This window comes from Typopeltis vanoorti, chromosome 6 (assembly GCF_054136105.1).
Source record: "Typopeltis vanoorti isolate ZY-2024b chromosome 6, IOZ_Tvanoo_1.0, whole genome shotgun sequence".
NCBI classification, from domain to species: Eukaryota; Metazoa; Arthropoda; class Arachnida; order Uropygi; family Thelyphonidae; genus Typopeltis; species Typopeltis vanoorti.
This window is the reverse complement of record NC_143554.1, coordinates 17,798,331-17,817,401: the sequence shown is the minus strand read 5'-3', so window position 1 is coordinate 17,817,401 and position 19,071 is coordinate 17,798,331. Positions and strand designations below refer to the sequence as shown.

The 19,071-nt window shown below is 36.2% G+C and overlaps 1 protein-coding gene across 3 annotated transcripts in view; it reads right to left on the bottom strand.

Annotated features, from left to right (window-relative positions):
* Window positions 1-19,071, bottom strand: part of LOC150105315 (ubiquitin carboxyl-terminal hydrolase 48-like) — a 776,830-nt gene that overhangs the window by 538,243 nt on the left and 219,516 nt on the right. For all 3 annotated transcript variants that reach the window (XM_090394693.1, XM_090394696.1, XM_090394694.1), the window contains one exon: window positions 16,795-16,902. In XM_090394693.1, coding sequence (XP_090250819.1) covers window positions 16,795-16,902 — 108 coding nt within the window. The remainder of the gene's footprint in view (window positions 1-16,794; window positions 16,903-19,071) is intronic.

Below are 19,071 nucleotides of genomic sequence, written 5' to 3'. Positions count from 1 at the left end.
ACCAAAACAGCGCTCTAAAAGTAGAAATAATCGATACCTTTCCTGGGTGTGCAATATATGCACTCGTTACAACTCAGACAGGAAAGAAAATATATATCATTAACATATACATCCCACAAAATGACCAGCTTGCAGTGCAGGTACTGGAGTTTGTGCGAAACCACCTCAGCAAGGTCAATGACCACATCATACTGGCAGGGGATTTCAACTGCACTCTGGATCCTGCAATGGACAGGCAGCAATGCCAAGAACATCGACACTCACTAGCTCAGCTTCTCCAGGAGGTAATAAATGACTTCGAGCTGACTGACACCTTCAGACACTTGCACCCACACGAGAAAATGTTCTCCTGAAGAGCCAAAGGTGGTCCTACCCGTGTCTTATACCAGGCACGGCTCGACAGATACTACACATCGATGCACACAATACCCTACATCAGGAGAGTCACATACCATCCATCTCATGCATCAGACCATGATTCCATCCTTCTTAACATTTGCTTTCCTGGACACACCAGATACAAAGGAGGAGCATACTGGATATTTAACAACAGCCTACTAAAGGATACAGAATATCTCAGAACCTCTAAAATCTATATCGAAACTCTCATCAGAGATATACCTACTTCACAATCAATTTCCGAGTGGTGGTCACTTTTTAAATCCAAAGTTAAGGTATTCACCCAAAAATATAGTCACCGAAGAAATTTGAATAAGCATTCAGCCCTTAAAAATTTGCAACAACAACAGCAATTGCATCATCCAGAATCTGAGGAATACCAGTCCCTAGAAGCCACCATACGCTCACACCTAGAGAGCACTCTGCAAGAGGAGCACTAATAAGAGCACGACGCAAACATATTAACTTCGCAGATGCCCCTACAAAGTATTTCTTTTCACTAGAAAAACGCCAACAAGAGAGCACCACTATATCTGCTATTAAAACAGATAATGGAAACATTATAGAAAATCATGACGAAATCCTCTTATATACCTTACAGTACTACAAAAATTTGTACCAAGCCAACCCAACATCTATGGAGGCCATGAATATAATTCTCTCCGATGTGAAAAGACTCTCACCAACAACAAGGAGTAACACAGAACTCCCTATCACGTTACACGATCTGAAAACTGCCTGCACCTCCTTACCTAAAGATAAATCTCCTGGCATAGACGGGCTCACCACTGAATTCTATCAGTCCTTCTGGGAACAGCTTGGACCTATCCTCTACAGAGTATTTGTCGAAGCGAATACCAATGGCTTTCCACTCAATATGACAACATCAGTTATCAAACTCATTCCAAAGAAAGGAGACGCGACGAAACTAGGAAACTGGAGACCCATCTCTATCACAAACACCGACTGCAAAATTATATCCAAAGCCATTGCCAACAAACTTAAACCCGCTCTGAGCGAAATAATAAATAGGCATCAGAGCTATTCCATCCCTGGAAGATCTATCCACGAAAACTTACACCTCATAAGGGATCTCATAAGCATAGCGAACAACAACAGTGAAACAATGGGTCTTGTAACACTAGACCAAGAAAAAGCTTTCGACCGTGTTGAACACCTTTACCTCTTCAACTGCTTGAAAGCATTTGGCTTTGGCTCAGGCATCATTCACTCTATTAAAATGTTGTATGCCAAGGCACAGTTTTGCATGAAAATAAACAACAGGCTTACCATAACTGCACCATACAGCAGAGGTATTAAACAAGGCTGTCTACTCTCCGGTCCTCTTTACACAATTGCCATCAAACCCTTTTTGTGTAGACTCAGCATGCTGCTCAAAGCATGCCGCCCTAAACTTCCCTACCAAATCATAACCCTGACAGCATATGCTGATGATGTTACAATCATAGCCCGCAAAGAAGAGGACTTTCATAACATACAAATGGCATACCAACAATATCAGGCAGCCTCAGGAGCCAAACTAAACACACATAAAACCATAGGACTGTGGTGTGGCAAATGGAAAAACCGAACCGATTCCCCAATGTCTGGTACCTGGTCCACAGAGGGAAACAAATACCTGGGGATTTACCTAGGAAACACACCCTCTTATGTGGATAAGAACTGGGAAACACTAAACAAGCATTTCAAGCAAGTTCTAGGAAAGTGGGCAGCAATACGAGCCTCTGCCTCCACAAGAGGGAGAACAATAATCGTTAACCAAATAGCCACCAGTGTCCTTTGGCATACACTAAAGATTCTTACGCCACCTGTGCAATTCATCAAACAAATAAAGTCAACCATATATCGATTTATATGGAATAAAACAAACTGGCTTTCCTACTCCCAGCTATGTACTTCTCTCAAAGATGGAGGACAAAAGTTGGTCTCCATTGACAACAGGATAACAACGTTCCGCGCTCGATTTCTCATAAATGCCCTACAACAGGAAATATCACACAAATGCACCACTGAGTATATTTTCACTTCTGCCACTAGAGGTCTCTCTCTCTCCACCACCTTAAGAATGACAACAGCTCAAGTGCCTGTAAATTTAACAAACTTCTACAAAGATGCCCTTCGACGATGGAAGAAGCTAAACCTCCAGCACACAGTGAAGACAGCATCCCTACCTGAAATCCTCATGGAACCCATCTTTCACAACACGATGGTAAGAAGCCCAATCACTCAGAAAGAATTTTTCTTTCCTCCATGGAGCTGGCGAAACGTGAGGATCTTGGGTGACATTCTTTCTCCAAGCCTCACCTGGCGTTTTCCAAATTCGCTCGAAAACCTAGAATATGGGAATGAGTCTGAGCAGATAGACACCGTAAAGGCCGCATTTCAAGCCGCTATGCCTGATAGCATAACAGAAGTGGGGCTTAGCCCTCCAAACTCAGAAGTTTTGGCGCCTATCTTTCTGATAAAAACCAATAACTCATGGGAGAAACTTACACCCAGCAACACCAACAAGATCTACAGCACACTAACACAACAGTCGAACCAAAGCACTTTGTTGGAAAATCCTGCATCATCTGATCAAACACTATTTCAATGGGATCTACCATATTGCACAAGAGCCATCAAACCTGACGCAGATATTCAGTGGAGAATGTGGCATAATATATTACCCACTCCTACTATATTACGAAAATTTAACTCAAACGTCTCAGATAACTGCCTCTTCTGCTACCAATTAGGAACGGTCCGGCATATCTACTTAGAATGCCCAGTCAACACTAAATTAATCAGTTTGACTCGGGAAACGGCAGCTCTTACCTGTGGTAATCTTCATACACAAGAGGAATATTTCAATCTCGTCCATGTGGAGTCAAATAACCATTCATTCTGCAATTACCTTTTCATCACCGCAAAAGCGGTAATATACAACTTCTACCTCAGACATACAAGACCAGACAGCACAGCAACTTCACAGAGAGAGGCAACTGACCAACTCACTGCAGCCTTCCAACAAAAGGTGAGATGTCGGATCCTACACGAGCATCACCACCATAGGCAAAACAACACCTTAGATCTTTTCCACCAAGAATGGAATCCATGGAATCAACTCCTGGCTGAGCAGGGCGACTGCATTATAATCCACTTTCCAGCATAGAAGTGACACCTTTACCCCCCCCAAAAAAAAAAAGAAAGGGGGAAGAAAGAAGGATTGTTGTGCTTAACAGTGCGAAAGTTAATCAGCTGGCACTCTCATGTTAATAGATAATATTGTGCAATAGTAACTTCTATGTTTTTCCACATTTATGTTCTTATGTTAAAATAAGATCTTATGTTATCATGTTAAAATAACTCTTAATGGCTTTAATTTTTTTTAAAAAAAAAAAAATGTAATTAGCCTTATAAGTGACTTCGATGTAACATACCTCAACAAGTGTATGAGCATGTAACCTCTCTGTCTGACTGCAGAGAACCAAAAACCGGTTAATCCTGTATATAAGATTGTTATGTTTACAATAAAAAAAAAAAAAAAAAAAAAAAAAAATATAGATATCTATATCTATCTTAGCATGCATGACAAAGAACTTCAATTAAGGCTTACAAATTACACTTGAAAAATCACACTTATTCATTAATACTAAGGACAATTATTAGCTGAATTACTAAACTAGCTTCATGTGCTCTTATACAATTTCTTCTCGCAAAATGCTCACAACTTTTTCTATCATTTAAAAGACAATTCTTAGGGTCCACATGCTCTCAATTAATTTACTTAACAAAATACTCAAAATTCTCATTATTATTTTATCGTTCAAAGAAACATTCTCTAGAGTCCTTCCTAAAGTTTACATATATTCTTCCAATACACATAATAAAACATGGATTGTACGTTACCAATTGCTGGGGAATTATCTGGCCACTTTGCATATCTCGTCTGGACAATTACTTTCAACACCACATTCCTTCTGCTTTCTCTGAGGCATTCTTCAAAGGTTCAATGTGCACTTACTTCTGCCACCGAAAGCAGGTAGATGTTGTTCGCTGGTGAACTCGTTCAACATCACATCATAACGACATCTCCGTATGCATCGGTGAATACCTTCCGCTGGGCTGGTTGCCGACCGGTAAGTTGTTGGGAAATCTACGGCAAAGTTCTTCCATCATTGTCTCGATTCTGCAGGGAACGAGGGGATGCTACGAGGAGGCTCCATACACATCAGCAAGACTGCCCGAATACTCCGGAGTGTAACTCCACACAAGAGTAAGAGTAAAAACTCAGCCTCAAAAGAACAAGAGAGCTTCTTTGGCGTGGACAACTTTTTAAATTGTGCGCCATACGTTCACTCCATGTCATCGATTACTCCTCCCATTTTTCTCAGCGTCACCTCATGTCACCCAGTACTGCGTGCCACACACGGAATTCTTAGCCCACTCTTCTGCACGTAAGAGTGGGGGGGGGGGACTTATTTCTTTACTAAAGGGTGCACCTGTACTCTTTGGTGCACGTGTTTCGATTCCGGCCATTTCTATTTAATCGGATTATCTCTTTCTCCCAGCAATTAATAAGTCTTACACTTAAACAGTCTGGCAATTCACAATACTTTATAATATCACATATTAAATGAAGGATTCTCAGCTTAGTAATATTTTAGTGAAATATACAAGAGTCTAGTATATTCTGGTACATCAAAATTTGATTCAAATTTGCAAGCCCATGTTAAGTCTGAAGGAAACGTAAATTAATTTAATTTTTGTTTAATTCAGAGCTTAACAAAATGTTTAGCTAATTTGTATGTGGGGGAATCAATGCCATCCACTATGGGACATAATAGCACATTTTCTTTATGTATTTTTGGGAGTCTATATATACGGAGGTATGGAGTTGAACGGTTTTAATTTGTTAGTAACTTCTACAGCCCAAGAAGTGACCTTCTTAAGGAGCCTGTGGAGTTTTCTAATTTGTGAGTTGGTGGGATTGTATTCAATAGGGATGTAATTAGCCCGATCTAATAATAGAGCATTAAGCTTACCTGTGTAGTACGTTTGGTTAAGTACTACTGTGGCGTTTCCCTTATCCGCTTTAGTGATTACTATTTCTTTGTTTTTCTTCATTTCCTGCAGGGCTTTATATTCCTTATTGGATATGTTGGATTTTGGTGGTCTTGCTTTGGTGAGAACACAAGCTACATCTAGTCTAATATTGTTTGGCCATGTGGTTGGGAAGGTAGCAGATCCTGCATTCAATTTGGATCATTATATCCTCAGCCGGTATTTTTCTGGGAGCAATGGCGAAGTTGTGGCCACGTGAAAGAGCACTGAGTGCTTCAGGCTTCATATTAACTGAAGAAAGGTTGACCACAGTGTTGGTTGGAAATTTAGGTTCAGAGGTCAAGTTCTTTCTTAATTTCTCAAATTTCTTGATATGTCGACCTCGTATTTTTTCAAATTCTTTATCTGCAGCAGTGCATGAGACGTCATATAAAATTGACTAAAGCTCGTGATTTAATGTGCTGGAAAGCTCTTCTTCAAGCGCCCGAATAGCTAAGTTTGCATCAGCTAGGAGAACGCGTGTGGCAGCAACTTGTTCTCGTAGCAGCGCTTGGCTGGCGGTTATAAATTCGGAGAGCCTTTTGTGAAAAGAAACAGTGCTTGAATTTAACACAATTTGGGATTACCTGATTATCCCATCAGCATTTTAGGAAGGTCAGACGATTCAGTTGTCTTGATAGCTTCATCTTCATTTTACCATACAGGAACTTTCCTGTGAAGATGGCAACATGACGTTGCCGAATTATTGGAAATATTTATTAAAGTTTAATTTAATTTATATTCTATCATACGTTGTCAATTCCTTAAGTTATTTAGTAAGCATGTATAACCAACGTATAAGCCTTCCTACAAGAATAATAATATATATTCATATATATATATATATATATATATATATATATATATATAAATCATATATTGCATTGTACAAAGTGTGTGAAACATGGAATGGAAAGACAGCAGAGTGTTCAAATGGTGTTTCAAATCAAAAAAGCTACTGAAAATATATGTTCATATGCGACACCTCCAAGGAGTCCAAAAACTCATCGAGAGAGAGCACCCAGGACAAGATAGTGCTGGCAGCTAAAGAGTTGGGGTTAGAGATTGAAAAATGAAAATCCTTATTTGAAGTCATTAGGTTCTTTTTAAAAATTATCAAGAGAGACAAGCAGTACATGATTTCTATGTAAGTTTGATGGTAACAATACCCAAGAAAGGGAAATACAACACAGTAAAATTGTCAAACAAAGGGGGTTAGGCAGGGATGCATCCTATCTCTGGACCTGTTTAACCTCTATAGTGAATTCATAATGAGAAAAGCTCTTGATGGATGGAAAGATGGAATCTCAATTGCAGGAAAGAAGATCAACCTCAGGTATGCAGATGATAATGTGCTTATAGCCAGTAACGAAAGAGAACTGATGTCACTTATCAGGAGAACAGAATAAGAGAGCATTAAATTTGGACTTAAAATCAACAGAAATAAGACCAAGTATATGACGATACTTCTAATACTTCTAACGATATTTCTAACACTGCCAAATATAAACTATTGAATACCCTTATTTTCTCAATCGTTCTCTATGGTGCAGAATCATGGACACTTGGTAAGAGAGACAAGGAGAAACTTGACAGCTTGAAAATGTGGTGCTGGAGAAGGATGGTGATGATCTCATGGATGGATAAAAGAACCAATAACAGTATTCTCAATCAATTAAACATCTCTTTTTGATGTGACATAGTCAATAAGAAGATACTTCATTATTTTGGACATGTATCACGACGAGATGGTGATAATGTCGAGAAGGAAATCATGCAAGGAAAAGTAGAAAGAAAATGTAGGAAAGTAAGACCAAGATGGATAGATCAAATCCAAAGGATCTCAAGAATTTACTTGGAAGAAGCAACCGCCATGTCAAGAGATATAAGTAGATGGAGAAACATTGTTGCCAAGGTCACGAGTCCTCAGGCATGAGGAGATCGATGAAGAAGAATGAAGAAGGTTCTTTTTAAGAACTATCAAGAGGGACAAGAAGTAGATGATTTCTATGAAAGTTTGATAACAATACCCAAGAAAGGGAAATACAACACAGTAAAATTGTCAAATATTAAGTTTATTCCTGATTGTTTCTTAGATTATATTAAATACAGTAAAACATAGAATAAAATCAAAAACTGAATGTTATTCAGATGAAGGTCAGTTTAGATTCCAGAATGGTAAGGGAACGAGAGAAGCAATATCAGCTTTAAGAATACCAGACCAAAAAACCGAGGCAAATAAAGTTACATGTACTGCCTTTATAGATTTGGAAAAGGCATTCAATAATGTACAAATGGAACAAGTTTTTTTTCGAATAATGAAGGAAATTAGAAAGTATGTGCCAACCAGAAAAGAAAGATAAAAATACAAGAAAATGAAGCAAACTGCAGATAAAAGGTGTAAGACAGGGTTGTGCAATATCACCCTTACTTTTTAAGTTGTATATAGAGAATGTAATGCAAGTAATATATAATGGAAGAAAGGGATTAACTAATTTGGAGTACAGATAGATATGATACTTTGCTGATGATATAGCTGTAGTAGCCGAGAATGAACAGGATTGAAAATAGTTATTATTTAGGATGGATGATGTTTTATCTAATAATGGACTTAAGCTAAATCCAGCTAAAACTAAAATAATGGTGTCAGATTCAAATGAACAAAATCATTCATATATTTTGGAAAAACTATCCAGAAGATTGCAGATGTAAATTGGAAAGACAATTTACATGGCAAAACTGCTATGGCAAAAGAAGTATGAAGGGAAAAGGGGATTATTTATTAGAACTAAGATAAGCAAAAATACATGGAAAATACAGGAAGATGGTTTGATGTAAAAACAGCGATAAGACAACGATGCACATTATCTCCATTCTTATTCATCATCTATGGATCACATTATGAAAGAAAGTGGCATTAGGCCTGATATTAGAATTAAAGATGTCAAACTTAGCTCTTTAATTTATGCAGATGATGTTGTGTAAAATCTCTTGCAATAAATTTTTTTTATTAAATTTCTGAGATCGATTTTACAGAGGTTTCAGAACTTATGGAAATTAGAAATTATAACATATTTTATTTGAATATTGTACCTCTACTGTTAAAGTGCATAATTTAATGTATATTGAAGTATATGTAAAACGAAAAGTAAGGGATTAACCCAGATGAGCAATGATGAAGTAAGACAAAAGTTTGCAAGTTCATATAGAAATATGTCCCCAAGAAAGGAGGGAGCCAAAATGACGTCATCAGGCTCGCAGGTAATCCTGGAATCTACATCAGAAAAACAAAGGATCAGCTATGATATAAAAGGGCTCGAGGCTCTCAGTTTTTGTCGTCTCTAGATTTGGTTCCAGGTACGTGACCCCAGGAGCAGGGGGAAAGAGGAGAGGCCGTTACTCCTATGTATTTCTTGTAGCTGTAAGGATGTGCTGCAAGAGTGTGGTTACCCATTAGAAATTGCAGTAACTTCGGCTGTTCCATCCAGTTTCCCAATGGAAAATCAATCTGAAGCTTTCCCAGAAAACTTTTACAGCAGAACCACCAGGATCATCCAGGCAATAGCCAGTACCCAGGAAGAAGACAAAAGATCAAGCAAAACTAACTGAGGTTTGTCCAAGTTGATAGAACTATGTTTGTGGAAGTCAAATGTAAGTTAACACACTGCTTTGTTAATGTCTAAAGAGCTAGCACTTGAGAATTGTATGTGTGCTTAAAGAAAAATGTTAGTATTTTGTTAGTTAATAAGTAACGGCAATTAGAGGGAAACAAATGTTAACCTATAAGTGTTGTGGACGAAGTTTAGCTAAGTTTTAAATAAGAAGCAGCTACATGTCCAGTTGGATAACCAAGTGTTGTCACAGGGTTAACTAAGTACTGTGTGTGCAATATTCAGTTGATTATGTTACCTATGTTTGAAAAAAGGTTTAGAAAGATATTTCTCCAAATTGTGTGAGCATTGTACTAATTTTTCAGGTTAAAATAAAATGTTTTGTTTGTGTAACTATCTTGCCTGATCTATTTGCAAATGCACTGTCTCCAAAAAAATTAGTGAACCTGCAAGCCTGTTTAAGTAAGAATTGCCACAACTAGCTATAAAGGATTGTATATATTAAGTTTAATCTTGTATATGTACCATACTTAAATTCCTAAGCTATATTTAAAATTTAGAATGGTACAGTTGTAAAAAAAAATAAATTTTTCTAAATTACATAGTTTGAGAGTTGGTAACCTGCTTATCGTGAATAGACTGAAAACAAAGGTCATTCACCAGAAATATGGACATATAGAAGATTATAAAGGATTAATAGTGAGGTCTATATTAAGCAGAGTATGGTTTGAGTAAAGTAGAAGAAATAAGTAAAGGTCTAAAGTGCACGTGTAAAAGGAATAAAAGATGCGATTGATAGCAATAGTAAATTGAAAATAGAGAATATTAGAAATTTACATGGGCACAACAACCGACAATATTTTACAGTGACATAATCAATGTCATTTTACAGTTGTACTCCTAAACACATCAAGTGCAAGCCTCCACGATTCTCTAACTAAATTGACTAACAGCTGTAACAAATTTGGCATGAAAATCAGCAATAAAAAGACCAAAACTATGAAAATAGGCAGGAACATAGAAAACTTCAGCTGCATTCTGAATGGTGATCCTATAGAACAAGTAAAATATTTCAGCTATTTAGGCATAGTTTTTAGTGAAGATTATTATTATTATTACATGACACCTCCAGGGAGTCCAAAGACTGATTGAGGGAAGGCACCTGCTCCACAACTCAATCCACCAACTACAATGAACTGCAACTACAATCATCATCTGCACCAACGCCAAAAAAAGTCCACCACCACTGGTGTTTTCATAATCATAAACATCCATGCCCACGGCAGGATCCGAACCTGCAGCCTTTTGGCTATAGAGCGGATGTGCTAGTCCAGATGGCAGGTTAAATTTGGAAATAGACAACAGAATAAGCAAAGCTGGTATAATGGGTAGCCAGCTGAATAATTTATATGGAATAAGAGAGAAATTAGCCAAAACATTAAACTAGCAGTATACAAGACCGTATTCAAACCAGTTTTAAGTTATGTAGCTGAGATTGGGTTAGAAATAAAACACTCGATCAAAGACTAGAAATCACAGATATGAGGGTCCTGAAAAAAATTAGCAGAGTGAATCGATGGCATCAGTAGCAGAATTATATTAAAAACAAAGATATCAGAAAGGAACTTGATATTATTAGCATTAAGAATGTGTCAGCAGAGCTAATCTAAGTGGTTTGGACACTTAAATAGAATGGGTAGGTTAACAAAACTTAAATAAGGAAAGGTTAGCAAAACAGGTGTTTGCTAACCTCATAAAAGAGACCCAGGGGAAGACCAAAGTAACTATCTTGCCTGATCTAGTTGGATTGTGCTGATCTAGTTGATTACTATGACAGCACAATCCAACTATCTAGTTGGATTGTGCTGTCATAGTAATTTGAATACCCCTTAGGGGTATATAATGGGAAATTGACGATGTTGAAGATTTATAAAAACATTTGTGTGGGGTGTATTCATATATGGTTGTGAGACTTGGACTATTACAGTAAAAGATTGAAAAGGGATTGAGAGGTTTTTAAATATTCTGTTGGAGAGGATTACTTGCAGTAAATTGACAAGAAAGAAAAAGCAATGAAGAAATCTTGTGTGAAATAAAAGATAAATGAGTATTGAAGAAGGCAATTATAGGAAGGAAGATGAAATTCCTGTGTGTATGTGTATTCCTGTATATATAGGGAGATGTAACCAATGGACCATAAACATATTCAAAGGGAAAGATACGAGAGAAAAGAGGAGAGGATGGCCAAGATATACATTAGAGGAGAGGTTTAGATTAAATGGAAGAAGTTATATTCATATTCTAATATAGAGGTAAGCTGGAAAAAAAAGGGAGAGCTGGAAGAGGGAAATCTCCACAGTGACAGGGAATGTCCCTTAGAATGATGATGAGGGCATTTAATTTGATTTGCAAAGTGTATTATGGCTATCAATTGCACTCGTTCATCTGGCCAGTTTGCTTATTTTGCTGAATGGAATGTTACCTCCATATGAGAGCAGCTAACTCATTTTCAGCTGAAAAGACCTGATAAAGGTTCTTTGTGCTCCAGATGAGATTTGAGTCCAGGTTGGTCTTTCCAACCAAAAAGCATCACTGCAACCAACTGAGCTATAGATGCTTTTTTTCCTTTTATATATATAAAGATACAACGAGAGCTCTTTTCCAATCATGTGTAATTCACAACCCTCTAACCAAGTTTTCTGCATTGGACAGCATAATTGCTATAGAAGTTTTATACCAGCTTATTTCAGTGTTTCTGGTCAAATTTATCCATTCCAGCCATCTTTCGACAATCCAAATATCTATTGCCTTTTCTAACTCACTAATGATATGTACTCCTGATTTTTTGTTGTTATAAATGTAAATCTCACTCATGAAATACCATGAACCTAAGGTGAATCAAGTAGTATTGGAACTGTGAGTGGAATATGGGTAAGATAATCAGGAATCCCTGCACTAGAGACCAACACTGAACTTCTTGCAGGCCATTTCAGATTAAATAAGCAAGGGAATCAAAACTAAACAGAAAAATTATCTACTACTTTTTTTAAATCCCTTAGCTGATGCCTGGTTGGGGCTGCCGCCCTCCCCCAAATCAGTACACTGCTGTGGGTGCTGCTGGACTCCTTGTCTGTTGATTTCTTGCCTAGTTTTCTGGCCCCTGGGCTGGAAGCCAACTGCAGTTGATATTAGAAGTGGTAGAGTCATAGATGCCCTTTTCCACAGAGAGTTGGAAGGACAATCACAAACATCCATGTGCCCTTGGCAGGATTCGAATCCACAGCCTCTTGGCAAAGGAGAGCAGATATGCTAACCACTCAGCCAACTACCACTTAAAGACATTTCAAAAACATCAATGCCTGCAGTGGGATTTGAACCTGCAATTTACTGAGAGAATAGCAAATACATTATATGTTCAGCCACAGTGACAAATTCTCCTGCATATATTCTATCAGATTATTTGTTAACAATTTTTCCTAAGTTAATTACTCAAGACTATAAAATATCTATCTTCAGAGCTTTTCATAATCATCATAATCCTTCAATTAAAGAATTATGTCAATTATGGCCTGTTCTGTTTTAAGGACTCAATATCAGTCTGTCTCTTTAAAGAATAGCCTACTTGCCTTTGGGTGATTTCTGCCTTTCTTAGAATGATTATACAGGTGTACTTTTTTTAAGGCAATCTTTCTATTTGCATTCTTTTACTAATCCATTCAGCTGGTATTTATGTCTTCACTCTTTCTTCTACTGTTCTAGCTTAATTATTTCATAATTTCTTCAGAGTTCTATGAATGTTATAGCAGAATAAAATTTTATTCCATTTTGAACACTTACAAAAGGTATACAACAGGATAGACAAAACAATGTTTTAATCCAGAAATATGCTGAAATTATAGTTTCATGTTCCTCCTGTAATAACAGTAATGATGGAACTATCCCCCTAAAACCAAAGGCAAATTTACATTTAGTATAAAATTAAGCATAATATAAAATTTAGATTATATCAAGGACAGTCAAAATAGCATATGTAACAGTGCAATTTCAGAAAGTAAGGATAACAAGATTTTGGATCTTAACTTGATGAGTCAAAACATACAATATGAGAAAGGTGTCAAGAATGAAGCTCAGTTATGTGAAATTTAGATAACATACACTGAATAGCCAAAAATTAAACATGGATATAAACAGTAAACAAGGAAGATGATGAATGGAATGAGCTACAGATTTAGAATCTAAAATTATAAAATCTACAATTTGGAAAAATTTTAATTAAAGAATAAAGAAAATAATAATAATAATAAAAAAAATAGCAAAGTATATACAGGACCAGTGACATGACATTGTGGAAAAAAATACACCGCATGAAGAACAGTGCAAAATTGACTGCGAGTTTGCTATGTAGTTGAAATTATGAATTAAGATGAATTTGGCTGGTTCAAGAGTAGTTGAGAGTTTGGGTATTTCAGATTGATGGTAAGTAATGTACAGATGGAAATAGGGATATTAAAGATCCGTCCTTATTTCATTGTCAAAAAAAGAGAATACAGTCCTTGGTATTGAAGCTGCCTTAGCTTGTACTACTGAAAAGACATGAGTGTTGTCCAGGCATCCATACAGTCACCTTTTATTAGTACTTTATATAAAGGTTTCACTGGCCTGACCAGCTGCTTTGAAGTGGTTGGTTCTCAGTCAATTCAAAACAGCTGTAGTACAATAATTGTAGCTTTTGAGAATAAGCTAACAAGTTGGTTCTGAAATGGTTTGTGGACCAGGCAATTTGAACTGGTTTGGTCTGAAAAGAATGGGTGAGGAAAGAATAGCTAAACATGCATTCAAGATGACGCCTGGTAAAAAGTGGTCTAGAGGAAGACTGTGACAGTGCTGGGAGGATAACATCCAAAAAGACCTAACTAAGATGGAATCCTGGGCTGGACTGGAAGAAGTTGATACTTGCAGCAAAGACCTGAGAGGCTCAGCAAGCTAAGAAGAAGAAGAATCATAACAAGTCTATAATATTAGCAATTTAAATGCAAAAACTGGAAAAATGAAATTAATTTATAAACCAGAGAAATATATGGAAAACATACACTAGTCAGAATCAGTTTTTCAGTATATAACAATCAAAGGTAATGACTTCTTTTTTGTAAACATGAAAGATACATAAATTTACACAGTAAGATAGAAAGAAATCAACTATAGATTAAGATGAAAACACTTTCTTTTTGATATTAAAAAAATACAAAAGCTATAAAATGGCACTGGTCAATTCCTTATTAAGATAAAATTGAGATCGTTATCTCAATTTTATCAAAACTACATTATTAAATTATACAAATATATAAATGGCTATATGAACAGAGAATTATTAAGAATACAGATAAAAACAGAGAGAAGAGCATGGTAAAAGCCAAATGGTATAAAACAAAAATGATACTTAGTACAGCAGCAAATCAAAGATTAGAAAAGACAAAAAATTAAAAAAAATAAGTTAAAAATTATTATTAAAAAGAAAGCCTCTGGAGATGGCTTCTTGTAACCTTACCTCCTATTATATGAAAAATACCTTCCACATTAACCCAGTAACAACCTATTACCACTGTATCACATCCCTTCTCCATCTTCTATCCATTAGACTCTGCAAATTGCCCATTTTTCTCCTTGCTGCAGCACTTATATCCTTACTGTTTAACTTCTCATTCCATATTATTGCTTCAAGCTGTTTCCTAAGTATTTCATAATCATTAACCTAGTAGCTCCACATATATCCTTTCTGCACAGATGTCTTCATATGGCTTGCTACCATCCAGGTAATCACTTCATGATCACTCTCTCACCATATGGGTGGAAATGTGATACTTCTCTCTCATACACACTCTCTCTCTGATTAGATCTAAAACACTCAATCAGTGTGTACTCTCCTTTACATACTGCCCAAGATAGTGGTCTCTCAAGAACAAATTCATTTTCCATATTCCTAAATGCTATCCCTTCATTCCAATCTATATTTCCATAATTAAAATCACCCACAACAATCACTCTTCCCTCATTTCATAACTATCAGCAGCTTTCTGTAATATTGTCGATAGGATTGAGATAGGGCTTTACTACATGAAAGCCCACCATCAGACCACAGTACAGTTTCTGCTACTTAATACATAGATTTTTCTTCATTCATGTAATCAATCTCTAAACATGCCAGAGTCATAGAAAGGCTTGGAAGAAACTCAAATCATTACTCTTAATATTTCCAAAACATCAGTTATACTTGAAGATAAGCATTCTTAAGAATGCTATCATTCTATCAACCTTTTCAACTAATATGCTGTCATCCTTCTTATGCCTTTATTTATTTATTTATTTTTTTTGTATATGGGTGTTCTTTTGTCCTTACTATATGTGCAATGGTGGAGTGCTATCTTCAGTTTTCCTTCCAATACAATTTAACCTCATATCATATCTATCACATGCAGATGGTTATGATATACCTCATTATTTGACAAACTATGCAGCCTTCATGCTGAATAGAGGATACCTACAACCAGTGCTTTTCATACTTCTCTCCACACTTCATTACAACAGGAAGAAGAAAATCCTGGTCTCAATGCACCTAAATCTTTTTTGGCATCCCCCCCCCAAAAAAATAATAATTATCTCCCCTTACCTCAGAAAGAATTATTATGTTCAGAAAGAATTACATGTTTGTCTTTGATCATCGTTTAATTCCAGTCTTTTCTACAACAAACACATCAATCTATTCTACATCTCTTGAATAAACTTCATTTAGTACCAACTGAAAATTTGCTCTACCATAAAATGATGTTGCCATATTCGGGATGATGAGAACCAAAAGTCCCTATTATGAATTTCTGATTCTATACAAAAGTGATCAAATTTGGTGGCTGAACAAGCATTACTGAATCGATGTCAGCTAAATAACTGACAACACAGTTGTCAGTCATTTAGCTGACAACTGTGACAATGAAAAATAACTGTTAACAAATGGTTGATAGCCAGATTTTACTAATGCAAATATTGGCAAACTAGAAAAAGAAATGTTACAATTCAGTGCTACTTAAAAAGAAATGTTACAATTCAGTGCTACTTAGTTCAATAAATTATAGAAAATGATTTTAGTAAATTACAATACATGAATAAATTATAGTAACTCTCACTATAGCAAATACCATTATAAAAAAATTGGGTAACAAATTACTAAAAAATCCTGACCAAAGTTTCATAAGCATAATGCTATGCTAAACCAAACTTCATCATCATCAAATTCCTGACATGTAACTCTCAGGGGATATACAGGATACTATGATAGCGCTACATGAAAAAGTTACATCATTACTAACTTCCTACTAATTATTTTCCTCAAATTAATCTGTTATCTGTAAAGAGTTCAATATTATCATATCTTTTTCTCTCTTCTAAGGCACTTTTAAAACTTCATCAACCCATCTAAACCTTAGTCTTCCTATGGGTATTTTTCCTGCCATCCTTGCAAAGAATGCTAACCTTTCTTCTAAATAAACCTAAAAAACTTTATTACAGCAAACTAGCCACCATAATAACAAACTATTTCCATAGTCCCTACAAGTTCTTTATAGTGAGTCAAAATAATAATGCTACACACATGCCTTTATATGAATTATGTAGTAATGAAAATTCTTACCTATTCTAATCTCAGTCCTCATGTTATATACTAGCATATAAGCATTGTTGGAAGCATGGTAGCCTTTTAATAATTTTGGAGCTTTGGAAGATTTTGTTCCATTGTTTTCTGCATAATTGTATAATGAAAAATATTTAGTAAAAATTACTTAAAATAAACTATAACTTAATGTAAATATTATCTCTGAGGGAAAAAAATTAATTTGATTAGCATATTCTAATAATAATAAATAAACATATAAATATTGGAAGTTCCGTCCCCCAACACACAGACTTGGTTAGACTATAATAAATTAGTTTAATCCTTTATTCAAGTGCAAGCAAACAAAGTTTGTGCCTGAAGTATTAGAAACATATAAATATTATTATTTTTTAAATACTATATATAGTATGTAATAAATAAATACTATATAAATGCTATTTATCTGGCAAGAAACATGTATAACATAATCAGAAAGAAAATTGCTTAATCACCAGTTTCATATATCCTGACCTGTCCTTTCATATATCTTTGACAAAATTAGAAAAAAAGGGTATTAACAGAAAAATTTCTAAATTAGCATACAATGAATGAACGTAAACCAGATGTTAAATATAGCATCAAGATGTCAGATGCATGGCTCAATGTTGTGATGTACTGTGTAACTTCTGTTACAGTCTAATTCATTGATATGTAAGTCTTTGGCATATGCCGAGCAAAGATAGTTCAAGTTGAGACTTTGGTTTCTGTAACATTGGGTTGGGTATTTTAGCATTTTGGCAGCTCTTTAAATCTGTGAACATAGTTGTTGAATTCAACATATGTCATTATTATTGTCAAACCTATATGAAGTCAAAATACTCATCATGCTGCACCTTAAATTTTTCTCAATCTGCCTTCATACTCAATATCCAGAGACCAGAAACCACCTTAGTCCATCATTTCCCAATACATCTTATCTTTTTCAAAACCAGGCAACCAAATCTGTGTCCAATAATCCATATGTGGCCTGATCAAAGCCTTATACAATGGAACCATAACATCCTTACTTCTACGAGTAAGTGCCCTCTGCATCATTCCCATTATCCACTGTGCTATCCTCACAATTTTAGCATATGCCCCAAAATCTTAGGCCTTTGTACACAATCACTTCCAGATCTCTCATCTTCTCTGCCTCTTCCAAGATATTTCCACCGAATACATACTCAACATCCCACCTTTGCTTCCCAAATTTCAAAACCTTACACTTTTCAACACTGAAATGACAACCCCACTCACTTACCCACTCAATCAGTGCATCAAGTCCTCTTGCAAAACCATAGTATCCAGTCTACTCCTGATAGTTCTTGCAAATCCACTCATCTGCTACCATCAACAATACTCCTCCTCCCTTTCTTATCTGTCTGTCTTTACGAAAAATATCATATCCATCCATCTCTATTCCAGTCCGAATGTCATTCTCATCTAACCATGTCTCGCTTATACCAAGAACTTTGAGGCAAATAAACGCAATCAATGACACAATTTCATTCTCCTTATTTCAAATACTTCCAGCATTAGTAAATAAACATAAATCATTTCTGGTTCTACATGTCCTACAGACATCACTTCTCTGATGTCTCTCTCCAATACCTTCCCAGTCCCTTCACTCTATATTACCACCAATTCTGCAACCTTCACCCCCAAACTCTCCTCTCCCATCCCAAGCTCTCTCAATCCTTTTTTTGCCCACTAACAGATTCACCTTTGAATCCAGCATCCATGTTTCATAACATGTCTCCCCATCCACCCTGACTTCACCACCCCTACATTTCCTTTTCATTTAATTCACTCATGATATTCACCTCTCCATTCGCAAACCTCCCTATCCTGCTTTCTTGCTCTTTCATATCATATTGTGCCACCTCAGATTCGCTGCAGTCATTACCTCTCCTTCCAGCAACAATCTCTCGAGCCAACTTACACCGAAACTATTTAAATGCAACCCATCTTCTTTATACAGTTCCATCCATCCTCAAATTCATCTCACACATTCACAAAATGCACTCCTTTCTCCTCATATAGCTGCACTAACATAGCATTCATAATCTTTGCTTGCCAGCTCAATTCATCACTATCATATCTAGGCAACACACTGATATCCAATCTGACATTTTTCATGTTCCCATCCAAATCATTCATCCCTCCTACAACCACCAACTCTTTTGCTCTCTTATTCCTCATGTCCAATGCTTCACTCTGCTCATTCTACCTCCAGGAAAACCAACCTCTCATTCACCACACCTCTAATAATGGAAT